Genomic DNA, 27,552 nt, shown 5'->3' with positions numbered 1-27,552 from the left:
AGTGAGAGATGCAGCTAGAGAGGTACTCATAGGCCAGATTATAAAAAAGCCTTTTTGTCCATTGGAGTATTTAAAGAGAAAATGGGTTGTAATAAAATGAGGAAACAGTTCAATGCTGTTCCAGAAAACTTCCTGTATCTCTGTGCTATCTGACACAGCTGCTACTAGCCACATGTCACTGTTGAACCCTGAAATGTGACTTGTATTATTGAGGAGCTCAGTTTTTAATTTTGGCTAATTTGAACTTAAATAGCTCACATGTGGCTAGTAACTGTTGGAAGCAGGACTGTTGGAAGATACTACATATATTTTTGGAGAAATTTTGCTGTAACAGAAGCAGAAAAATGAACAGTAGCTAGAATTAGAAATGACATTAAGGAGGTTTTGTTTTGTTTTTAGACTGCTAATATTGAAGCACATTTGTATTAATTATGTATTGTTGAGTAACAGATTATTACAGACTTGGCAGCTTGAAACCGTGCACATTTATTCTCTCATAGTTTCCGTGGGTCAGAAATCCAGGTGTGGCTTTGCTAGGACTCCTGTGAAAGCTGTAATCAAGGTTTGGCCAGAGCTGCAGTCTCATCTCAAGGTGAAAGATCTGTTTTTAAGATCATGTTGATGCTGGCACAATTCAGTTCCTTGTAGCCTTTTGGACTGAGGACCTCAGTTTCTTGCTGGCTGTGATGGTTAACTTGATGTGTTAACTTGGATGGGCTACAAGGGCCTAGATATTATATGGTGGTCAAACACTATTCTGGATGTTTCTGTGAGGAAGGTTTTGGATGAGATTAAAAATTTAGGTCAGTGGACTTTGGGGACCACAGAAAGCCCTCCAAATAAGGGAGGACCCCAGTCAGTCAGTTGAAGGACTGAACAGCACAAAAGCCTGATCTCTCCAGAACAAGAGGGAAATCTGCCGAGAGATTTCACTGACTCTTCCTAGATTCCCAGCCTCCTGGGTCCACCCAACAGATTTTGGACTTACCTACCTTCATAATCATGTAAGCCAATTCCTTACAATAAGTCTTCCTACGTGTATAAATATCTTATTGTTTCCTTATCTTTAGAGAACCCATCTAATGCACTGGCTATTGGTTAGAGACTTCCCATGGTTTTAAGATGATTATTTGTCAGAGATCACTCTCTGTTCCCTGTTGCATGGGCTTCTCCAACATAGCTGCTAGTGTCATAAAAGGAGAGACTCTATTAGCAAGATGGATATTATAATCTTTTTTTTTTAAGATTTTATTTACTTATTTGACAGGTAGAGATCACAGAGAAGCAGGCAGAGAGAGAGGAGGAAGCAGGCTCCCTGCTGAGCAGAGAGCCCGATGCGGGGCTTGATCCTAGGACCCTGAGATCATGACCTGAGGCAAAGGCAGAGGCTTTAACCTGCTGAGCCACCCAGGTGCCCTGGATACTATAATCTTATATAGCTTAATCACGGAAGTTATGTATGTCACCTTTGCTGTATTCTGTTGGTTAGAAGCAAATCACAGGCCTTCCTGCACTTGAGGGGAGGGGATTACACAGGGTATGAGTCCTAGGAGGCTGAGCTAATCAGATGCAATCTTAGAAGTTAAGTGCTGTGTGCTATTTAAGCAGTCATTTCCTTGCATATAACCTTCCAATGGCTTTTTGTTATAATTGGAATAAATGTTCAACTTCTTACTGTGGCCTACAAAGTCCTGTGTGACCTAGTCTCCTGTCTACCTTTTCCATCTCATCCGCTGTGTGGTCCCCCTAAGTTTTTGCAAGGTCTTGTTCCCTGACCGCCATATCCAAAGATATGCTGCCCTCCAGTCACAATCAATTACCTCTTTTATTTCCTTCTTTGATTCTACGGCTATGTGAAATTATAATCATTGTGTACCATCAACTCTTTCCAAGAGAACAGACACATTGTTTTCCTTTCCCACAGCAGTGTCTCCAATACCTGGTATATAGTACATACTCAGAAAGTCTGATAAATGAATGAATGAATATATTCTGTATTTCACCATGTAAGAATGGGGATACTAACTTTGACTCCCCCTAAACTTAATTCCTAATAGTCTGTTCTTAACCAGGAGCCTTACCAATAATGTAAACTGTTGCCTAACACATATTTTATACTTTATATGTATTACATACTGCATTACAATAAAATAAGCGAGAGGAAAGAAAATGTTTCTAAGAAAATCTTAAGGAAGAAAAAATAAATTTACAGGACGGTACTATAAAAAATCCACGTGTAAGTGGACCTGTGCAGTTCAAAACCATGTCGCTCAAGGGCCAGCTGTACCATACAAATAATTAACTCTGCTGTAAATTATGGAGTTTAAGTATTACTAGCTAAACAATACTGATCTCATCCATTGTAGCAAATGTAGCACATGCATGCAGATGTTAATATTAGGGGCACCTGTGGGTGGGGGGGCGTGTATGGGAACTGTCCCCATTCTATTATTCTGTAAAACTGAAAGTGCTCTAAAAAAAAAAAAAGCCTACTAACTTAAGAAAAAAAATTGGGGATACTTATGTGTAATATGTAGCCACTATCCTTTTGCAGCTTTTAGCATACTGCAAAAAAAAAAAAAAAGTAAATACTGCAATGCTCTGTTAGCTATCCATACTTACTCACTAGACCACCCAAGTATAACTGAGTGAACAATGAATGTCTAGTGGGAAATTCAGGGAAGAGCTAGTATAGTAGTGAGGGGGATGAGCAATGAATTCTGTTTTGGCATTTACAGTTTGAGGTTTGCATAGGTCATCTTTCTGGCGCCATTCCAAAAAGGAGTTAAATGTGTATGTAAGTCTGCAGTTTAGGAGAGGCCTCACCTACATATACATTTGGCAGATTTCAATTTATCTGTAATAATGGAAGCTGTGATTGTGGATAACCCTATAAATATAGAGGAAAAAGAAATGTAGGTCAAGAGACCATGCCAAGAAACATTACCATTTAGCGTCTAACTGGAGGACAGAGAAGCATATTGCACCGATGTGATTAGATAAGTATTAAGAGATTTAGAAGAGTGTCAGGGAATCCAAGGCAATATTTCTTTATCACTACCTACTACCCAAAATAAAGTAACAGGGAAATAATATGCAACTGCTGCTCTCTATCCCCCTCCTCCAATCCAGTTACTATAAAAAACTTTCCAGTTGATTCTAAATCCCTGTGTAGTATAATTTTTCATTGTTAATTTTAACTCTTAATTAGGCTGAGATAAATCTGAATTTTACTATATTTCTCATGAACCAAAAGAATCATCATCTATTTTAAGACAGTAGTGGAGTGAACATTTATAGTCATTCAAAGTAAAAGTGACTTCTAAGATTCCCTTACACATAGGCTTTGGATTTTTTGTTGTGAAGGATTCTCTGACTTCTACCAAAGATTTTTACAATTATGACGACCAGAATAAGAATTCTTAGATGATGTTTAATATATTAAAGCACATAGCATGGCCTTAAAATTCTAATAATTTTGTTTGCACTCTAATTTGAGATCAGAGTATTTTTCACTTTTAGGTTATTGCATTTAGATCCTACAGGATCTAAAATATACAGAGCCTTCCTTGATCATAAAATCATCTTGAGATATTTAAACATTTTTTTTATGAACTGTAAGAAATTTGGGCAAGGAGATAGTGAAAAAGGTGGGATTACTGGTCTCATACTATATGTAGCTCTTTTATCTTCTTTAGAAGAAGTCCTTATCAGTATTCTTTTCTAAGTTCTACATGTCTTAGAAAAGAAATGTTACCAGTTGTCAGCCTCAAGAAATTACTGCATCAAGAGGTTTATTTGTAATGTTACTTATTTAAATATGAAATAAGCATTTCAACAGGCCACTAAACCGAAGAGTTCATTACACATATCTTAGTACAAATATATTTGATCCAAATTATGAGCAAGTGATAATTAAAACAAGTAGGGCAAAGTAATACAGTTTGGTCTCTTTTTTTATTACAAAACTTGACTGATTTCCTATAATTACTGAATTTTGTGACTGTGTATTATAATGGCTAGGTATATACAACTATGTATTTGTCTAAAATAGGTAAAACATTCTGTATTATAAACTATAATGGGCAGGCTTTACTTTTTTAGTGTACACATATCTAGGTATAGCCAAACTTTTTTCTGATAGGAATAAATTAAAAACACATACTGAAAAAAAATAAGTTCCTCACTGCTGTCATTTGCCTAGTAATAACAATCAAGATATCTTTATTTCTCCTTTTCATTTAGCTTTACATTTTGGTTCCCAGGACAGTAGCAAAGAGTAATTCTGCAAGGTTATTTAAAGATTTTATTTATTTATTTGACAGAGAGAAATCACAAGTAGATGGAGAGGCAGGCAGAGAGAGAGAGAGAGGGAAGCAGGCTCCCTGCTGAGCAGAGAGCCCGATGTGGGACTCGATCCCAGGACCCTGAGATCATGACCTGAGCCGAAGGCAGCGGCTTAACCCACTGAGCCACCTAGGCGCCCCATTTCAGCAAGGTTATTTAGACTACTTGGATAATATATCAATACTCAAATTCTTTAATTGATGTTTAATTGATATTCTAAGGAGAATATCAACCCACACTATGATAACTCTCCCTCCCCAGAAACATTCAGAAGGGCCACAAACAATCCCCCAGGAATTGGTTAATAGTTATTTATAGTGTTTATTTTGTATAATTTACTAATACTATATAGTCTCTTTAATTTGGTCACTCCAAAGAAGCTGAAAAGAAACTGAGTATATAATTTTATAACATTCTTAAAAAAAAAATCTGACAAAAAATAATCTGAGTAGGTTTTATTAAACATATATATTAGCATAGTATCAAGTCCTGATACAGTTTCTTAGCATGCATTTTTTTGTTTTAATTATACTATTCAATAAGAAAACTTTGTTATATTCTTATACTATTTAAAAATATTTCTTAATTTGTATTCAGAGCATCAGGGCCCAATTTTTATTTGTTTGTTTGTTTTGTTTTTAAGTGGGCTCTGCTCCCAGTGTAGAGCCCATAGTGGGGCTTGAACTCACAATCCTGAGATCAAGACCTGAGCTGAGATCAAAAGTTGGACACTTAACTGACTGAGCCACCCAGGTGCCCCATTGTCTCAGTTTTTCATTTGCGTGCCCCATTATAGTTACATTCCTTTATTAATAAGGATTATTCAAATAAAAAATTGAAGTCTCTGTGTAGTGCTTAATATTTGCACAGAGCTGTGTAAGTTACTGTCTAGGTGGTGGAAGAGAAATACAAGATAGACCTTCTGATTTTAAAGAGCTAGAAATTTAAAAGACTACATTTCTGAAACAACCTGAGGAAAATATAGGGAGGATGACAGGAGGGAAAAATTGAGAGACAAACTCTGAAGTATTAAGAATAGAGAGGTCAGGGGGCGCCTGGGTGGCTCAGTGGGTTAGGCTGCTGCCTTCAGCTCGGGTCGTGATCTCAGGGTCCTGGGGTCGAGTCCCGCATCGGGCTCTCTGCTCAGCAGGGAGCCTGCTTCCCTCTCTCTCTCTGCCTGCCTCTCCATCTACTTGTGATCTCTCTCTGTCAAATAAATAAATAAAATCTTAAAAAAAAAAAAAAAAAGAATAGAGAGGTCAGTATAGACTAAAGTAGTTATAGAGAATGTGACCTGGACTTTGAAGTGGTAAGGAGGTATGGTATTTAATCCTGGACCTAAGAATTGACAGATATCCAGAATAAACAAAGCCTGGGCCAAAAAAAAAAAAAAAAAGGAAAAGTTCTCTGAAATTGAGAATTTTTAATGCAGGTCAGGTTTTTAAAATGCTATTATTTGTTTGTTTTAATATCTAAAATTATGACACTTTGGAACCAACTAGTGCAAACTCCTATGATTATCAACATTTTAAAGGTTAATTGCTCTCAAATTTTTTACACAGAAAAATAAAGATGTGGTTTAAAATTTTAGATTACAAACGGAATGAAGTGCCTAGTATAGATCTATGTACCGAATTCTCTGTAAGATTCTGAGAACTGACTATAAAAAGAAATTTTTTTGTCCATGCCTCTAAAGTAGAGACATGCTTTCAGGATGCCTTTAATTTGTGGTTTCTGATTCTGGTGTACCATTTGAAGTCCCAATTTTATAGTGTAGATTATTTTGAAATTATAGAACTAATAATTAAGGAAAAACTGTGCTAATAGCCTTCTATATCAAACAAAAAGTTAAAGTAGAAGTTTTTAAAACCATGGCATCCATACAGTGTGGCTTTTATGTAAATTTTCTTTTTTAAAAAAAATAATACTTTAGGGAGTGCCTGGGTGGCTCAGTGGGTTAAAGCCTCTGCCATTGGCTCAGGTCATGATCCCAGGGTCCTGGGATCGAACCCCACATCAGGCTTTCTGCTAGGTAGAGAGCCTGCTTCCCCAGCTCTCTCTGCCTGCCTCTCTGCCTGCCTGTGATCTCTTTAAAATCAATCAATCAATCAATCAATCAAATTAAATTAAAAATAATACTTTTTAAAGTTGCCTCTTTTTATATGTGGGCTAGTATAAAGATTTGCTGGATATGGGGTGCCTGGGTGGCTCAGTTGGTTAAGCATCGGACTCTTGATTTCAGCTTAGGTCATGATCTCCGGATCATGAGATTGAGCCCTGCCATCAGGCTCTATACTGGGGCATGGGTCCTGCTTAAGAATCTCTCTCTCCCTCTCTCCCTCTCTCTCTTTGCCCCTCCCCACTCCCAACACCCACTCCCCCTCCCGGAGCTCTCATGCTCTCTGTCTCTCTTTAGGAAAAACAAAAAACAAAACAAAACCCTAGAGTGTCTTGGTGGCTTCAGTCAGTTGTTTCTATGTTTTGATTCAGCTCAGGTCGTGATCTCAGGGTCTTTGGATTGATCCCCCGTTGGGCTCTGTGCTCAGCACAGAGTCTGTTTGTCTCTCTCCCTCTGCTCCTCCCCAGACCTGTGCTCTCTCTTTATCTCTAAAATAAATCTTTAAAAATTGGCTTGATACAGGTTAGAGTGCAGAAATATTTTATGCTTCTGACTTCATTAGGTCTGATAAAAGGCCCTAATCAAAGTTCAGTGCATATGTCCCCTTACATCTTCAATGATGTGGAAAGGCTGGAACAGCAGGAGTGAAAGTAGAAGGAAGCTTTGTGCTGTGGCTCTGAACTGTGTGTTTTACAGGAAGGGTGGTCCAGTCAGATGGTCAAGTAAATTTTGTTTCTTGTATTGAATTTCTTGATACTTCTTGTATATTTTTATTGTTTAGACTATCATGTTCACACCCATTAAAGGACCAAAAACTAGTGAATATAATTAGGAAATAGAAGCAGGAAATAGTTGCCTATTCCTAAGAAGAAATGATATTTTAAGTTTATTCTGTAGTGATTAGCCAAGAGACTTAAGACTTGCCTTTTGGAATTTGAATATATAGGTTTATATGATATTTTGAAAGAAATTGCTTATTAGTGATTTAGAATTGGTTCCTTCTTCCTTTGCCATCTAAAATAGATGACTAGGCAGCAGGACTTATGCTTGTTTGTGCATTTGTATTTTACCAATTACTTTATTCAGTATAAAAGTGTGATGTGAATTCATTATCTATTTGGCATTGTTGAAACTTCCAAATAATGAAAAACTCTTTTCTTTTTAAACATGCCCTTCTTAGTCTAAGCTGCCTGACAGTTGTGATAATGAGAGAATACAGAGTCATTTTATAGATTTAGGTTTTACTGATAACATAGTCTATTATATAACAATAAGCTTAATTTTTCTTCTTTTTTATATCAATTCAGAGTTATATTCTATATATTCTGTAGGTGTTCTTTAACTTTTGTGTGTATGTGTTTAGTATACTAAGAAAAGCTTCAAAACGTAAACACTTTGATTTATGTTTCCCCTTAAATTTACTTTCAAATTATATATTCTTTATACACATAAACCTTTCTTTTTATATGTGTGTATATATATATTTTTTTCTTTCTTTCTTTTTTTTAGAGAGTGAAGTAGGGAGGGGCAGAGAGAGAAGGGCAGAGAGAGAGTCTTAAGCAGGCTTCTGGCCCTGAGTGGAGTCCAGTGTGGGCTCTATCTTATGTTCCTGAGCTTTGACCTGAGCAGAAATCAAAAGTTGGACTCTTTAACCGGCTGAGCCACCTGTTTACCCCAGATAAACTGTCTTATTTAAACTCCTATGCTTTTAAAAAGACTCATATTTAGTTATATATGAAAACTGCAAATGTTTTAGACCATTTAAAGTATATGAAAAATAAATAAATGAGTAAATAAAAAATGACAAATAGTTTAAAATAATTTGAACTGAAAAAATAAAACTTCTTAGACTTTTCTAGGTTTTCATTTGGTAAACATTGCTTAAAGTGCTTGATTTTGCTTACATATATAAGCCTAATATAATTGGCTGTACTCATTGAAATAAAGGACAATTTTTCTTAGTCTGATTTCCCTGTTGATAAGAAATAGGAAAAGGTGAGATAAAACAAAATTAAACAGACATATCTGCTTAGATCTCAAAAACACACACAAATATGTAATTTTTTTTTTTTAATGGCAAGAGCAATGCTATTCAGTCCTCTAAAATGTGCTATAGTCCTGGAGAATATTAATATTCTTTGTTTTCTTTTACATTTTAAGTGAGTGTCAATAAGGCTTCTTATTTCCTAGGAATCATCAGTAGTTAAGCCTTTTGGCAGATTTTTTATAGTATTTTTTTTTAAGATTTTATTTATTTATTTGACCGACAGAGATCACAAGTAGGTAGAGAGGCAGGCAGAGAGTGAGAGGGAAGCAGGCTCCCCGCTGAGCAGAGAGCCCAAAAAGGGGCTGGATCCCAGGACTCTGAGATCATGACCTGAGCCAAAGGCAGAGGCTTTAACCCACTGAACCACACAGGCACCCCAGATTTTTTGTAGCATTAAGTAAGACATGAACTTCCATTTTCTACCTGAAAATTTAAAGTAAATTAGTAACCACAATTTGTCCAGAAAAGTTTACTTTGTGGGGTTAAACACCCAAATAGTTGCTAAATTATGCCTAAATGATCCTAAAAATTCCTGAATACCCTAAGTATTTCTAAGTTATGTAAATTAACTGAAATGTCTTATAAAATGCCATGTAGATTGCAAATATCAGGTTTTCTCTTTATTGACTTTCAGCTTTATTTCTAAATTGACTAATAGGAATTTTTCTCAGAATTATCAGTCACCGTTAAATATTTCTCAGTTTGAATATAATATATTTATAGAAATAATCTTTCAAAAGCAAGACATTGTAGAAATGTTTCTATTAGATGAATACTATAGTAGAAATTACTGATCTGGAAGCCCCAAAAAACAAAAACAGCAAAAACCCTTCAGTTTCCCTCTCAGTTCTGCCACTCACTCAATGTTATTAGAGTCTTTTAAGAATTATGTGTAGAGGGGCGCCTGGGTGGCTCAGTGGGTTAAGCCGCTGCCTTCGGCTCAGGTCATGATCTCAGGGTCCTGGGGTCGAGTCCCGCATCGGGCTCTCTGCTCAGCAGGGAGCCTGCTTCCTCCTCTCTCTCTCTCTGCCTGCCTCTCCATCTACTTGTGATTTCTCTCTGTCAAATAAATAAATAAAATCTAAAAAAAAAAAAAAAAAAGAATTATGTGTAGACATTGAATGTGTAACGCCTGGGTGGCTCAGTTGGTTGGACGACTGCCTCCGGCTCAGGGCGTGATCCTGGAGTCCTGGGATCGAGTCCCACATCAGGCTCCCAGCTCCATGGGGAGTCTGCTTCGCTCTCTGACCTTCTCCTCGCTCATGCTCTCTCTCACTGTCTCTCTCTCTCAAATGAATGAATAAAAAAAAAAAAAAAATCTTAAAAAAAAAAGAATTATGTGTAGACATTGAATGTGTAAATTGCTCTGGAGAGGATAGACATTTTAACAATGTTTATTCTTCTAATTCATGAACATGGAATGTTTTTCCAGCTTTTTGTGTCTTTGTCAATTTCTTTCATAAGCAGTCTGTGGTTTCTAGAGTATAGATCCTTTACCTCTTTGGTTAGGTTTATTCCAAACTATCTTATGGTTTTTGGTGCTATTATAAATGGAATTGATTCTCTAATTTCCCTTTCTGCAGTTTCATTGTTAGTGTATGAGAAAGCAGCAGATTTTTCACACATAGATTTTGTATCCCACCATATTACTGAATTGCTGTATGAGTTCTAGTAATTTGGGGGTGCAGTCTTTTGGGTTTTCCACTTAAAGAATCATGTCATCTACAAAGAGAGTTTGACTTGTTCTTTACCAATTTGGATGCCTTTTGTTTCTTTTTGTTGTCTGATTAATGAGGCTGGGACTTCTAGTACTATGCTGAACAATAGTGGGGAGAGTGGGCATCCCTGTTGTGTTCTTGACATTAAAGGGATGATAATGATATTCACTGTGAGTTTTCATAGATGGTTTTTATGCTATTGAGGAATGTTCCCACTATCCCTATTCTCTGAAGAGTTTGATTCAGGAATGGGTGTTGTAAAACTGGACAGCTACTATAGAAGAATGAAACTGGACCATTCCCTTAATCCGTGTACAAAGGTAAACTCAAAATGGATGAAAGACCTCAGTGTGAGACAGGAATCTATCAAAATCCTAGAGGAGAGTATAAGCAGTAACCTGTTGGACGTCAGCCACAGTAACTTCTTTCAAGACATGTCTCCAGAGGCAAGGGAAACAAAAGTGAAAGTGAAGTTTTGGGGCTTCATCAAGATAAAAGGCTTCTGCACAGCAAAGGGAATAGTCAAAAAAAAAAAAAAAAACTAAGAGGCAACACACGGAATGGGAGAAGAATTTGCAAATGGCATTACAGATAAAGGGCTGATATCTAATATCTATAAGGAAGTTCTCAAACTCAGCATTCAAAAAAGAAATAACCCAGTCAAAAAATGGGCAGAAGACATGAACAGATACTTCTCCAAAGAAGACATACAAATGGCTAACAGAGACATGAGAAAATATTCAACTTCATTAGCCATCAGGGAAATTAAAATCAAAACCACAGTGAGATACCCCCTTAACACCAGTTAGAGTGGCAAAAATTAACAAAACAGGAAACAACAAATGTTGGTGAGGGTGTGGGAAAAGGGGAACCCTCCTGCACTGTTGGTGGGAATGCAAGCTTCTACAGCCACTCTGGAAAGCAGTATGGAGGTTCCTCAAGATGTTAAAAATAGAGCTACTCTGTGGCCTGCAATTGCACTACTAGGTATTTAACCCAAAGATGCAGATGTAGTGAAAAGAAGGTGCACATGCACCCCAATGTTCATAGCAGCAGTCTCCATAAGAGCCAAACTGTGGAAGGAGCTGAGATGCCCTTCAACAGATGAATAGATAAAGAAGATATGGTACATACATACAATGGAATATTTTTTAGCCATCAGAAAGGGTAACTACCCACTATTTGCATTGATGTGGATAGAACTGGAGGAGATTATGCTACCTGAAAGGAGTCAAGCAGAGACCGACAATTATATGGTCTCACTTATATGTGGAACATAAGCAGTAGTACGGAGGACCACAGGGGAAAAAAGGGAAATCCGAAGGGAGAGAAATCAGAGAAGGAAATGAACCATGAGAGACTATGGACCCCAGGAAAGGAACTGAGGGTCTCAGAGGAGAAGGGAATGGGGGAGTGGGTAACAGGGTGATGGGTATTAAGGAGCACACATGTTGTGATGTGCACTGGGTGTTATATGTAACTAATGAATCATTGAACACTACGTCAAAAACTAATGATGTACTATACAATGGCTAACTGAACATAATAAAAAAAGATAAAAAATAATATGTGTAGGTTGTGAACCTAATTCTTCCTCTTACTAGTTTTTAAATTTTTATTTTTTTTAAAAGACTTATTTATTTAAGAGAGACAGAGAGAGTGTGTGTGGAGGCAAGGGGCAGAGGAACAGAATATGCAAAAAGATTCCCCATGAGCAGGGAGTCCTACGTAGACCTCAATCTCACAAGTCATGAGATCAGGACCTGAGCAGAATCCAAAAGTTGGATGCTTAACTGACTGAGCCACCCAGGTACCCCACTAGTTTTTTAATTAGATTATCTTCTTATGTCAGGAAATAGCATAATAGCATAGCATAGCAGGATTTTGGCAGTATTCCTTCAATATATTAGATAATGATTCTGAACCACAGTTTACTAATTTATGAAGTGGATATAATAGTTTCATTTTGGTGATGCTTAGATGAGTTGTATGTGTGTAATGCCTGAGTTAAATTTCAACTGTGAGATGTGGTAACTATATAATAATAGTTATCATGTTAAAAGTCTTATATTTAGCTGTTATAATAATTTTAATAGTAAGGATAATTATGATTGTGATTAAATCACTGTATTTCATTATCTTTATCTGCTAAATGAGGAGAACTGGTATCCCCTTCTAAATTCCATACTATAATACCATATTATACTATTTTATTTTCAAGTGCCTTCTAGTAGAGGATGTATTTTTGTAAGTCTTACCTTTATGAAGAAGTAAGATGTATACAAACTTGACATTGGACAGTATTATTTGTGATTTATTTGGTTTTTGATACAGAAATAATTACTGAGTGGTACCCCTGGGTTTATCAGTTCCCTAAAGTGCTGTATTTCTTTTAACTATTGCCAAAATTTTCCTTTCTTCAGATATAGATTATGTCACTTATTCTGTGTTACCGTCACTAGTAATAGAAAGTACAGTTAAAAATCTTTGTGTATATGGATGCCTGGGTGGCTCAGTTGGTTACGCCTCTGCTTTCGGCTCTTGTCACGCTCTCAGGGTCCTGGGATCAAGTCCTGCGTCAGGCTTCTTGCTCAGTGGGGGGTCTGCTTCTCCCTCTGCCTGCCGCTCTCCCTGCTTGTGTTGTCTCTCTCTGGCAAATAAATACATTTAAAAAAATCTTTAAAAAAAATCTTTGTTTATGATTCCTTTTCTTATTCTGAGTAGTGACTTAAATTAAGTTGTACTAAAAAAAACTGTAGTATGTTTATATGGTATTTAGTTGTTTTCTTCTCTGCAGGAGGTGAAAGAGTGACTTAACACACAAATTATTCTTGTGTTATATGTTGATTTACATGATAAACTTCCATAAGAAGATAGGAAGTTGCCCAGTTTTTCTTCTCTGTATTTATATCTGATAAATGCACTGTATTCGAATCTTATGTTTTTTTCCCACTCAGAAGATCCCACTCGATCTTGATATTCTCCCCAAACTAATAATGTGTTCCTTTTGTTCTAGTTCAGACTTGGTTCCTTCAGTCTAGAGAAAGTTGCAAGTCCAGCTGAGGTCATTAGAAAACTTATTTGTGATTGCCTGGACACCATCACAGAAAACCAAGCCAAGAATGAGCACCTGCAGAAGGAAAATGAAAGGCTTTTGAGAGATTGGAATGATGTTCAAGGACGGTATGTGCTGATGTTCTTGTATTATAAAAACACTAAGCTCTCTTTATATTGTTATAGACTTAAGTTAATGATTTGTAAGTTTATTATATATGTAGACTAGCATATATTAACGTAAAATCTTTACTTAGTATGATTAAACCAAACTACTGGTCATTACTATACATTATTGGAGTATGTTAACACTTTTAGGTCATTAGTATTTGGTGGCATCATCAAACTAATGAACAAAAGGAGTAATCAGGCAATGAGAATCAGGAGCCACTAATATTAATCAAAATTTAGGAAGTTGATATTTATAAGATTTAATTTACCTCAAATTATAGGATCAATAATGAATAAAAAGGTACACAAAGTGTAAATATGCCAAGTCATTACTTATATGGACTCTTTATGTAAATGGAAGCTATTTCAGATGCTGTGTGCTTTGGATCCTGATATAGACTTATTTTGCTCATTGAGAATTCATACTACCAGCATTTTAAAAAGGTGATGTAATTGTGTTTATTAGATAAGACATTTGGAAGCCTTTATTTTCCTGATTTTGCCGCCTCTTTTTTTTTTTTTTTAAATGGTGAAGAACGTCACTTTACTTCTTATTATGCATTTTTTCACTGTATCATAATCTAGGCCAGCCCAGGGTGTATTTTTTATTACTCTGTTATGTAAAAGATGTTTGAAGGAAACAAAATGGTATGTTGTGACCATTTATATCTTTACAGAGACATGTAACATATGCACATGTTGGTACATACATACGTGGCAACATCTGAAAGAGTTACATGGAATGTATATAAAATGATAATAATATTATCATTATATCCAATATGTCCAGTGGACTTTTTATCTTTCATTCAAACCAGTAACTCTAAAACATAAGAATAATTTTCCAACTTAGGATCTTATTAGGACAATCCTTAAGATTGTTTTATATGGATTGGTAAGTAAATATGAGAGTATATGAAAAATGTGAAGTGTTTACCACTATCAATCTAGATTTGTGGAAAGGGTGTTGACCAGAAGGAATTATGTTTCTATATATCCAATTACATTTACTAATGTAAGACATGTAAACTTAACACCTAAAACCTGACTATATTTGACTCTTAGTTATTATATTAAGAAAGTTTCTTGTTCTCTTTTATTTCTGAATTAACTTATATCTCCAATTGTATAACAATAATGAGACCAAATCACAACTATGTAAATATTAGGAAACCATAGGGAAAAATAAGTTAATTTTGCTCTTCCTCTTTCTCTTTAAAATCGTGTTAGTATGAATCAATATCAAATATCTGTGCTAGAAAGCACGGTTTTGGTCTTTATCTGTAGTTTGGATATGCTTTTCTTTTTTATATGTGAAATAAATCAAATTAAAGGAGATGTAGTATGGCCGTGATAAGCCATTATATTTAAAACTCAAAATCCCCTCAAGATGATAGGAAATTTGATCTTCAAATTGCCCACAAAAATGCAGACTGGGTACTTGGTACTTGAACAAATTGCTTTAAAATGTCTGCCAGAGGTTGAAAGAGGTGTTACCTCATTAGTATTCACCACCACTGCCTTTGACTGGAAAGCAGCAGGGAACAAAGATGAGACGGTGGAGACAAACGCACCCTGTGCTATAAAACAGTGGGGGAGGGCTGTGTATAATATGTGGCCCCCAGATGCTTGATTTACTATTCCTGAACTGTCCAGAAAGTGCTTTTGCTTTATTGTGGCAAAATGTTTCCTATCTGACCAAAAGTACAACCATATCTCTCATCACCAGGCTTATTATGCTCCAGCTATTCTTTTCTTATAAATACTAGGTCACATATTTTCTTCAGGGGTTGGCAATGTGTTCCATTGTGCTAGCCCCCAGAGGACAGTGAGCCTGCTCCAGAGAATTCTATGCTCTTGATTGTATTCCACATGTTAGATTAGTTGGCTCTATTTTCCAAATTTCCCAAATGGGTTTCTTTCCTATCACAGGAGAAGGTGGCCATTTGAAGGAGCTGTAAATATATCTTGGTCATGGCCAAGCAGTGCTTTCTTAAATGTTCCCTCCCTAGTGCCTTAGTATGGTGGAAAATGAGCAAAGGATTTCTATCTCCATCTTCTATATGGCAGTAGTACTGATGAAGAGTCTTTAGGGAAATTAGAAATAGGACATGAGCATAGCGAGTTAACTGCGGACATAGGAAGTAGAAAATCATTAGAGTGGTGGACATCATGTTAGGCATGGCCACAGCTAAGTTTTTTGGGCAGCCTTTGATACTCTTGTATCAGTGTCCATCCATGCTCCAATCATTTCTTTCCCGTCATTGTTTCAGATTGTGTATGTGTGAGGGAATGACTGGCACAAAATAGATGGTGAGAATTCCCTTAGAAGCTATGGTGGATATAGGTCCTAAATAAAGGTGATACACAATGGGATATCATATGAGCAAAAACCAGTCATATACACATGTGCTTGTACCATGGAAAATGTTAATGATATGTTAAAAAGAGAAATGTTGTTAACAAAAAGAGGAATAGCATGCCAGTTTGGCTAAATATATCTTTAGATAGAAAATATCTAGAGGGAGAAAATTAAATGTTAATAGTGTATGTATATCTGGAATTGTAGATTAAATTTCTTTTTTTTACTTTTTGGGAGTTTTAAAAATATGTTTTATAACTTAAACATGTATAATTTTAATCAGAACCAACTCTAAAACCATTTCCATTTGGGATGACAGTGGAGAATAGATGAAGTTTGAGTAAGAAATGAATTACAGTATGAGTAAAAAATGAGCTTTAATGTGTAGGCTTTTAATATATATTTGCTGTTATTTTTTATTAACTGTTTAATAATTGTGGTCTTAGCTCTGTTTTGAAGAAGTGACATAACTGGATCAATTTAATTTTGTATAGTTTAGGTGAAGGAGAAAATATTAGAAATATTGTATGTGAATCCTTAAATTATTAGCTATATTTATTTCACTTGTTTTTCCTATTAAGTTTCAGATACAACTCTCGAGTTCCATATTCCTGAATAGGTCTTTTGTTTGCATTCAGACACCAAGTCAAACTCCAGCTTTATTCTGCGTTAAAGTTATTAAACTTGTAACTGGAGGCAGTTCTCAGCAGATTGAATTGGGTTGACACTCATGGAATCATTAGAATAGAAGAGACCTTGAAAGCTCTTTTACTTCATCTCTGCCTTCAAGCTAGGATCACATTTTATCCAGATGAATTCAGTCTGATTTTTAAAGACCTCAGGAGATAGCTTCAACTCCCCTTGGTAGCCCATTATTGTGTTTAAGAACAGTCACAGTCAGAAAATTGTTCCTTCCATCTCTTGGTAATCTGAGTCCTTCATGGTATAGTTGAAGGCCATTTCCTCTTATTCTGTCGTCAGAGAGGATGAGGAACAGCTGTTTACCATCTTCTTCAGTACTTAAAGCCTTATTAAATCTCTTTAAACTGCTTTCTTTTCCAGTTCTTTGTAGCATTCTTTGTCCTCTGAACTCCATTCACATTTTCTTTTGACCTGGATATAAATTTGGCTAGAGATGATTGTAAAAAGGTTACTGCGTGATTTCTAAGTACCACATGTTCACATTTATGTATCTGATGTTTTATTTTGGGTTATCTTTTTAATCTGTTTTAGATTGGATTATATTTTTGCATATAATTGCCTTGTTTCTGCTCCTATTTTTGTTGTTATTTTTTGATACTATTCTTAGACTGTTTTCCTGCATAGAAGTATTTTATTTCTAATATTCACTATTTCCATACTTAGTCTTTATCCTTTTAATTTTTAAAAATTAGTATTGTGTCATAGTTTTAGATATGTCAGTCCTAGGATACTAATTAACCTTAACATTATTGTTCTGTTGTCCTAGTCACTGTTGAAAGGATGAAGCATCATTATCCCCTTCCTTTTTGATATTATTTATGTTTTCATCAGGTTTGAGTTTTTCCCTGGAGATGATCCTTGGACTAGTTGTAGTCTAATCTAGTTGTATGTTAGTTCTCCTTTAGTATCACTGACTTGACAGTGAATCCCATGTTTCTCCTTCACTAAATGGCCTCATCTTCTAATACCAGTCTAGTTCTTTCAGTGAAAGGTTGGCAGGAGGCAAGTAATAATGGAAGGCCTTGTGGCATCATAATGCTGTAAGAGAGGATTGGCATTAAAAATGGGGGAAGGAGAGAGGATATGTGCTATGGTGAGTTCTGTGAATGTGTAAGACTGATGAATCACAGACCTGTACTACTGAAATAGATAATACATTATATGTTAATAAAAAAATAGGGTAAGGAAGATGGTATGTACTTCTTAGCTACTGAATATTTAATAGAAGAATAGAAGAATCCAGATTTGTTGATAAATTAATAATTGAGAATAAATTTTTGTCCTGTTCACAGTAATACTCTGTCCAGCCAACCCCTACTCCCTAGCTTTGTCTAGGAAGTGTTAACCAGTTTGATGGTTGGAAGTTTGATTGCAAGAAAATCCTGAAAGTTTGCTAAAACCAAGCAAGGTTAAGTCATAGGATGCCATTTATTCTCTTTTTGTACTCCTATCACAGACATGTTACCTTCAACAGTTTAGTTGTGATACCAGTTATTAGGATTAATAGTATTCATTAGACAAATTACTTGATACTTTATTTTCATTTTTGTCCAAGTGTTATACCAAGTGTTAATTTTAATAAAGGTTTTGAAATTTGCTTGGTAGTTGTTAAGTGCACATAATCTTTCAATTAAGAGTTATTGAAGTGATTTATGTGGAAATTAAATACATATTTAAATCAGATAAATAACCAAGTGGTTAATTGTTCCTAAAACCTCATATAATGTGCAAGATTTTTATTGTACATTTTTATAATTTGTTTTTAATTTACCTTTGTGTTAAGTATTTTATAGTATACTAAAGTATTTTGGTGGTGTATGTATTCTGTTCATCTTTTAAAATTTTTTTACTATGTTACATTAGAAAATAGTACAAGAAAGTGAGATATAATGTTTATGTAACACTTGCATCTGAAATAAAAATGCAGTGACATATCTATGAGGTCCATCTGGTCCAGTGTGTCATTGAGTGCTCTTGTTTCTTTATTGATTTTCTGCTTGGATGATCTGTCTATTACTGAGAGTGGCATGTTAAGATCTCCTACTATTAATGTATTCATATCAATATGACTCTTTATCTTAATTAACATTGTCTTATGTATTTGGCTGCTCCGGTATTGGGGGCATAAATATTTACAATTGTTAGATCTTCTTGGTGGATAGACTCTTTAAGAATGATGTAGTGTCCTTCTTTATCTCTGAATATAGTCTTTAGTTTAAAATCTAATTTATCTGATATGAGAATCGCTACCCCAGCTTTCTTTTGAGGCTCATTGGCAGGAAAGATGCTTCTCCATCCCTTTACTTTCAGTCTGAATGTATCCTTAGGTTCCAAATGGGTCTCTTGTAGACAACATATGGGCAGGTCCTGTTGTGTTTTTTTTTTTTTTTTTTTAAAGATTTTATTTATTTATTTGTCAGAGAGAGAGGGAGAGAGAGCGAGCACAGGCAGACAGAGAGGCAGGCAGAGGCAGAGGGAGAAGCAGGCTCCCTGCTGAGCAACGAGCCCGATATGGGACTCTATCCCAGGACGCTGGGATCATGACCTGAGCCGAAGGCAGCTGCCCAACCTACTGAGCCACCCAGGCGTCCCAGGTCCTGTTGTTTTATCCAATCTGCAACCCTGTGCTGTTTTATGGGAGTGTTTAGGCCGTTTATGTTGAGAGTGATTATTGAAAGATACATTTTATTGACATCATGTTACCTGTGAAGTCCTTGTTTCTATAGATTGTCTCTGTAAATTTCTGTTCTGTGACACTCTTGGGTTCGTTCTTCTTTTATAGAACCCCCTGTAATAGTTTTTGTAGTGCTGGCTTGCTGGTCACATACTCTTTTAAACCTTGCCAGTCTTGGAAGCTCTTTCTCTCTCCTTCCATTTTGAATGTCATCCTCACTGGATAAAGTATTCTTGGTTACATGTTCTTCTCATTTAGTGCCCTGAATATATCTTGCCAGCCCTTTCTGGCTTGCCAGGTTTCTGTGAACAAGTCTGACATTATTCTGATGGACCATTCTTTGTACATAAGGAATCTCTTCCCCCTAGCTGCTCTCAAAAGCTCTTGTCTAAAATTATGATTCATCAGTCTTGCAATCAATTGCCTCGAGGTCTTTCTAGATGTCTATACTGCCTAGAGCCATTTATACTTTCAGTGCCATCCTGATTAAAATTCCACTGGCATTTTTCAAAGAGCTGGAACAAACAATCCTAAAGTTTGTATGGAACCAGAAGAGACCCCAAATTGCTAAGGAAATGTTGAAAAAAAAAAAAAAACAAAAAACTGGCGGCATCACGTTGCTTGATTTGAAGCTTTACTACAAAGCTGTGATCACTAGGATAGCATGGTCCTGGCACAAAAACAGACACATAGACCAGCGGAACAGAGTAGAGAGCCCACATAGGAACCCTCAACTCTATGGTCAAACAATCTTTGACAAAGCAGGAAAAAATATACAGTGGAAAAAAGACAGTCTCTTCAATAAATGTGCTGGAAAATTGGACAGCTATGTATAGAAGAATGAAACTTGACCATTCTTTTACACCATACACAAAGATAAACTTGAAATGGATAAAAGACCTCAACGTGAGGCAGATATCTGTCAAAATCCTAGAGGAAAACATAGGCAGTATCCTCTTCGACATTGGCCACAGCAACTTCTTTCAAGATATGTCTCCAAAGGTAAAGGAAACAAAAGAGAAAATGAACTTTTAGGACTTCATCAAAATCAAAAGCTTCTGCACAGCAAAGGAAACAGTCAACCAAACAAAGGCAACCCACAGAATGGGAGAGGATATTTGCAAGTGACACTACAGGCAAAGGGCTGATATCCAAGATATATAAAGAACTCCTCAAACTCAACACACACAAAACAGATAATCACGTCAAAAAATGGGCAAAAGACATGAATAGACACTTCTCCAAAAGAGACATACAAATGATTAGCAGGCACATGAAAAAATTTTCATCATCATTAGCATTCAGGGAGATTCAAATTAAAACCACATTGAGATACCACCTTACACCAGTTAGAATAGCCAAAATTAACAAGACAGTAAACAACAAGTGTTAGGATGTGGAGAAAGGGGACCATTCTTACACTGCTGGTGGGAATGCAAGTTGGTACAGCCGCTTTGGAAAACAGTGTGGAGATTCCTTAAGAAATTAAAAATAGAGCTTCCCTATGACCCTGCAATTGCACTACTGAGTATTTACCCCAAAGATACAGATGTAGTGAACAGAAAGGCCATCTGTACCCCAGTGTTCATAGCAGCAATGGCCTCAGTCACCAAACTGTGGAAAGTGCCAAGATGTCTTTCAACAGACAAATGAATAAAGAAGATATGGTCCATATATACAATGGAGTATTATGCCTCCATCAGAAAGGATGAATACCCGACTTTTGTTATCAACATGGACGGGACTGGAGGAGATTATGCTGAGTGAAATAAGTCAAACAGAGTCAGTCAGTTATCCTATGGTTTCACTTACTCATGGAGTTTAAGGAATAACATGGAGGACATAGGGAGGTGGAGAGGAGAAGTGAGTGGGGGAAATTGGAAGGGGAGACAAACCATGAGAGACTGTGGACTCCAAGAAACAAACTGAGGATTTTGGAGGGGAGGGGGTATGGGGTGGGGTGAGCCTGGTGGTGGGTATTAAGGAGGGCACGTATTGCATGGAGCGCTGGGTGTGGTACATAAGCAATGAATCTTGGAACCCTGAAAAATAAAATAAAATTACCCAAAAACCCACATTGAGAAACCATCTTACACTAGTTAGAATGGCCAAAATTAACAAGACAGTAAACAAGTGTTGGAGACAATGTGGAGAAAGGGGAACCTTCTTAACACTCTGGAGGGCATGTACTGCATGGAGCACTGGATGTGGTACATAAAAGATGAATTTTGGAACACTGAGAAAAAATTAAATTAGATTTAAAAAAAATTGGAGTGACATGTTCCTGCTTAACATAAGCCATTGATATTGGCAGTTCCTCTTCAACTTTGGCTCTTTTTTTCCCCCCACACTTTTTGGTGTACTTCTTTCTTAAAGAGCCTTGCTTGATGAAAGGAGTACTGTTATATTAATATTTACCATAGATTTTTTTAGAAGCTGAAGGGGATGAAAACTGTTGCTGTTAAAATGGTGAGTAGCTGTTAAAGGAGTGAAAAATAAATTCACAATCACTCATTCTCTTTATAAGGGGCCCACATTAACTCACTTTATTAATTTTCTAATAGCTTCTCTACATCTGTTGAATGACCAACACTGCGTTAGGCACTGAAGATAAAGCAGTCAATAAAACACACATGCTCTCTGCCCTATGGAGTTCACAGCCGTGGCAGTGATTGTACTATGAGTGCTGTAATTGCTCCCAGAAAATATACTGCTTTTTGTTCCTTTTCATTCTATAAGAGGCACTAATTCTTTGCATCTTTAGATAAGTAGATTGTTGAAAGCATAGGGACATGTATACCAAAAGTATCAAATGTTGACATTTTTGTTTATAATTTTTCAATGAAAAATTCTGTATTTCAAATACTATGAAATATATATACATAAATACATATGTAATGTAAATGCTAGAATACCTGTATAGAACAAATATGAATAAACAGTAAAGAGAAAACTAGGCAAGGCAAGGCTACATTTAAAATAATATTTTACATGGAATAATTTATATTTAAATTTTTAGAATACAGGTTTATTCATGGTTCATGTGTATGTGCATATCTTATATATACAGTCTCTGCTTGTTAGCTCTCTTTATATCTGGGAGGATAAAATCCATATCATCTCTTCTTAGCTCATTTGAACATTGTAAAAAGAATTATAAATGATAGAGAAAATTTTATGTTTTGTCTTCTATATCTATAATTGAGAATATGTGGTCTTTCACATTTGCTGCTTCATTAATTTCTCCTTGGAAATTTCAAGTTGGATACTTTCATTCATTATATAAATGCATATATGAGCGTGTATATATGAGGTGCTGAAGATAGAACTGCCTAAGTCATGTTCTTGCTGTGGAGCAGTTCATAGTCTATTTAGGGAAAACTGATTAGGTAAATCACTTAATCACAAAACAAGATCACGGTTGCTATTACAGTAATATTAGCCAAGTACAGAAAACATAGGCTATAATTATTCATGTGTGAAATTTGTCCCATAAAAATACTCTTTTGGAAATAAATGATTAAGTTTAGGCATTTAGATGTTTTTAAAAGGTATTTGGGTATTATTTTCCAATATTGATCCTTATCTCACTGCATAAATTACTAACATTAATAAACAATAAATTCTAATTGTTTAATTATCTGTATAAAACTTTAAGTCAATGAAAACCTATAAAAGTGATTTTTAATTGTACTTTCCTTGAAAAGTTTTTTTTAAATCATCTTCAGTATTGCTTTGAATAATAGTAATGCTAAAAAAAACCTGTATGATTTTTTTTTTGTTTATTTACATTTTAGATTTGAAAAATGTGTCAGTGCTAAGGAAGCTTTGGAGACTGATCTTTATAAACGGTTTATTCTGGTGCTGAATGAGAAGAAAGCGAAGATTAGAAACTTACATAAGTTATTAAGTGAAGTTCAAGAACTAGAAAAGAACACTGAGCATGAAAGGTATTTTGAGTTGTCTGTTTTGAGATGGCAGATAGAGAAATTTAAATGGAATTTTTTCCCAAACTTAATGCAAGTTAGGTGCCATTTTTAGTAATGTGAGATCATTTGATAGTCTGGGGTTAGATATTGCGGCTGTTGGATGCAGTGGGCTGGAAAAGTCTCAAAATGTTCTCTCCATGTCTGCTCACTGTCATAACTACACTTAAATCTTAAAACTGACAGGTGGTTTATCTAAGTATTATTTGTGTAATTCTTAGACATCATTAAAAACAACAAAAACTTTATCTTCTGTAAAACTGCAGAGTTGAGTACACATTTGTAATATTGGTGTCTAAGGAGTGGTTACTTTTAGAATCAAGTGGTTCTGAGAATGGTGAGTAGCCATTAAAAATCCTTGATTTTTAAGGAAGAATCACAGGTGACTTATAGCTGGTATGGTTTAGACAATTATAATTATTTTAGTCTGATTTTTATTGTTTTACTACTTTATTTATCCACTTAATTATTTTAGTGGATCCAGGTTTGCATCTTTTGCCCGAATCCGAGAGAACACAAAGATTTACTAATGGCATCATATGAAGAATATAACATTTGATGTCAGATGGTCCTCGTTCGGGTGCTGTCTGGCACTGATACCTGTTAGTACATGACTTTGGACAAGTCCTGTAAACTCTCTGTGCTTTACTTGGCATCTTCATGGTAAGAAGAAGGGTGCCTCTCTGAAAATTTGGGGACAATCAAAAGCAAGGCAGAACTGCTTTGAGATCAGTAAAATACTGAACACTCTGTGGTCCTCAGAAAATAATCCAGAAGAATAGTATTTTGATAGATGAATAAGATGATAAGAAACTGATTGAAGAGTTGATTATAGTGAGCACTAAACCACATTTAAATTAAGTAGAAGGGAAACTTATTCTTAAGAGAGTTAACGTATAGTCTTTATAAAATGCTTTCATCTTAATCATGTATGTTTCAGTATGTGTTTGTTTAAAGTATTTTTCCAGGGATATTTTCTATAATTACTTACTGGTGAATTTGATACCTAGCCAGGGGTGAGCCAAAAATTTATAATTCTACCTTTCTCTGTTTCTAGGGAAACCACAACACATTCTGAAATGTCTGCTGACAGGGATGCAATCTATGATGAAAGCACTGATGAGGAGAGTGAAAACTTGCCTGATCGCTGTGCGTTATCTCCAAGTAAGAGGAGTGCATTCATTTCCTTTGTTGGAGATCTCACTTGGGCTTATTATTCTAAAGATAATAAACTGTAATGAAAAATGTTATGAAAAAGGTCTTTTCTACAAAAATTCTTCAGGGTTTTTAGTTTAGAACCTCAAGTACTTAATGTTAAAAGTTATATTTATTATACAGTGCCGCAACTCATTAGCAATAAAACAAGCAAGCACACACACACACACACCCCCCCCAAGGCATGCTATCTCCTTTTAAATAAGGGTAGATGAGGAATAAGCAAGATATGTATATGTTCATGCTAGTTCTGTCTAGTTCAAAGTTGGTGGCCTTTAACATGTGAGATCTTATCCAGCTAGAGCTATGGATGGGCAAGGAGTGGGGCGATCTACAATGCTTCAGGTTGTCTTGAGGTTGAGCCTTCTTTCACTACTCAGAATAGGGATTTTAGTAGGGGGAGATGGGTGAGGGGGAACAGAAGGGGAAATAGCAGTTTGTGTTAAAGTACCTGAGCCTTACTCAGTCCCTCAGATCTAAATCCATGAATAATATTTCTAAATATTTATAGATTTCCTAGATGCAAGAGTCTCTGAACTCATCTTACACTTACGTGGTTCTGGCAGAAGCCTAGTGTTCTCAAAATAAATGCTTGATTCATTTATTTAGCAAATGTTTTCTGAGTGTCTCTTAGGTACCAGAAACTATTCTCTGTTGGAGAGCAAAAAACAAATGTATTTTTGTTTTCTTGCAGTTTATGCATTCTAGTCAGGGAAACAGACAATAACAAGATGAATAAATTGAATATAAGCTATATTAAATAATGATAAATGCTGAAGAGAAAAATACACCAGGGAAAGATAATAGAAAATGTCAGGGTGGAAGTAGGATAAAGGTTATAATTTTAGCCAGGGCACCAGAAAAGGCCTTGGTGACACATCTCTCTGTGGGATGAGCATGCTAGGCAGAAAAAAAGCAGTTAGTACAAAGACCCCTATGTGGGAGCTTTCATCAACTTTTTATTGATGTGTTTAAGCAATAGCATGGAGGGAGGTACGGTTACAGTAGGATGATAGAGATAGGGAGAATGGAGATATGAGGTCAGAGAGAGGGCATATCATGTGTAGGGCCTTATAGGCTATTGTAAGGATTTCAAGGTTTGCTTTCAACTGCACTGGAAACTGTTTAGAAGGTTTCGAACATCAAGTGATGTGATCCTGACTTACAGTTTTAGCAGGATTAATCTGACTGTTATGTTGAGAATAGAGTATACATAGTGTGGTAAGCGCAGAAGAAGATAGAGAGTGGAAAGCTGGTTGAACAAAGCATGAAGGACGTGAGCGGCTTAGACCAGAGTGACAGCAGTGAAGATGGTGAACAAGGGGCAGATTCTAGATATGTCTAGAGGCAACATATTGTTGATGAAGTAGGTATCGTACTGAGAGACAGGCATACACCAATCATGATAAGTGTTTTGGATTGAATACTGAAGGCATGCAGCTGACTTACTGAATTATGAGAGTATGGAAGAGGAGGGTTAGGAACTCAGTTTTATAAAACTTAATTCTGAGATATTAAGTAGGGAGTTGGGTATACAAATTTGGAGTTAGGGAGAGGGCTTCCTGCTGAAGATGTTTAAGTAAAGAGGCATTTAAAGCCAGCTGAGGGACGCCTGGGTGGCTCAGTTGGTTGGACGACTGCCTTCGGCTCAGGGCGTGATCCTGGAGTCCCGGGATCGAGTCCCACATCAGGCTCCCAGCTCCATGGGGAGTCTGCTTCGCTCTCTGACCTTCTCCTCGCTCATGCTCTCTCTCACTATCTCTCTCTCTCAAATAAATAAATAAAATCTTTAAAAAAAAAAATAAAGCCAGCTGAGCTATCAAGGGAGATAGAGAAGATAGAAAAGGGTAGTGATCAAGGACTCTGCCCTTGTATACTTGAATGTGTAGAGTGAGGAGACCAGCAAAGGCTGAGAGGGAGCAGCCAGGCAGGTGAACGTGGTAGGACACACAGGTGTTGCTGGGGATCTTAATAAAACATTTTCAGTGGGGTAGCAGAAATAGGAGGTTCCAAAAAGATGAGAGGAGAGAACTGGGAAGAAACAAGAAGCCTAAGCAACACTTTTTAGCAAGTTTTACTGTATAGAAGAGGAAACCTGGGAAGCTGCTTGAAGGGTGCATGGGGCCAAGAGGTTTTTTTTTTTCTCTCACCTTTGTCTTAGATGAGAGAAAGAACACCATGTTTGCATATTGGTGGGAGTAAGTAAGGAAAGAGGGGGAATGTTGCTGAAATTGCTGGAATGCTGTTTCTTGTAAGTGAAGATGGGGTCGAATGGACAAGTGGCAGGATTTGGTTAGCTAGGAGCATGGGCACTTTCCATAAAGACAGGCAAGAAAATAGAATAAATGGAGAAGACATAGGAAGTGATTATGTGATTGGGGTCATGGAAATTTCATGATATTGATTACTTTAGTTGGTTGATTAATCAGATTCTAATTAGGTTTGAACTGGATCACACAATCATATACACTCTCACTTTTGCACAGCAGAGTTAACATTTGGAAGCAATGCTTGTTTTACATTAGTGATCCAATATAAAATGAAGTCATTCTTTAATAATCAAATGTAATTGAAATCTCCCTAAAAAGGGAATCTGTACTCTTTCCAAAAATCTAAATGTTCAAAATTTTTATTAAATATAATGATCTTTGATTTTGTTCCTTATTCAGAGTGTCTCACCAACCTTTGAAGTAGATGAAAATTATTGTTGAAAAGAAAATATATGGTTAAATAATAGGTATATGAGAATGAGGTCCTGTATGTGTTCTATTTTAGGCAAAGTATTCCTACAATTGTACTATTTTAAATCTGGCTAAATTTCTCTTCTCTTCAAAAATGTTTAGTTCATTGTACATTTTTTCTTTTACATGGCGTTATTTTCTTTAACTCAAATCTAGTTCACTACATACTTGACATATAGGTCTCTGATTCTTTTATTTTTTTCTTTGCGCTTAACTTGCTTTTGGCAGGTTTTGATTTCAAGAATTGAGAACATTTTTATTCAAAATTTTAACTATCCTTTCCTTCTGCTTCAGTAAGAAATATTCAGGAAACTGAAGTTTGGAGGGGGGAAAAAAAAAGAACCTCAGATCTAAAATGCTTGGTATTGAATAAGAACTGGATTCCATACATCTGAGGAAAAACATTTTAAGTGTTA

At 36.0% G+C, this 27,552-nt stretch overlaps 1 protein-coding gene across 6 annotated transcripts in view; it reads left to right on the top strand.

Moving 5' to 3' along the window:
- XRCC4 (X-ray repair cross complementing 4) overlaps positions 1 to 27,552 on the top strand; it is a 269,572-nt gene that overhangs the window by 93,006 nt on the left and 149,014 nt on the right. For all 6 annotated transcript variants that reach the window (XM_044266115.1, XM_044266114.1, XM_044266116.1 and 3 more), the window contains exons 4-6: positions 13,248 to 13,414; positions 22,992 to 23,144; positions 24,238 to 24,344. In XM_044266115.1, coding sequence (XP_044122050.1) covers positions 13,248 to 13,414; positions 22,992 to 23,144; positions 24,238 to 24,344 — 427 coding nt within the window. The remainder of the gene's footprint in view (positions 1 to 13,247; positions 13,415 to 22,991; positions 23,145 to 24,237; positions 24,345 to 27,552) is intronic.

This window comes from Neovison vison, chromosome 1 (genome assembly GCF_020171115.1).
Source record: "Neovison vison isolate M4711 chromosome 1, ASM_NN_V1, whole genome shotgun sequence".
NCBI lineage: Eukaryota > Metazoa > Chordata > Mammalia > Carnivora > Mustelidae > Neogale > Neogale vison.
This window is presented reverse-complemented; position numbering and strand designations above follow the sequence as displayed.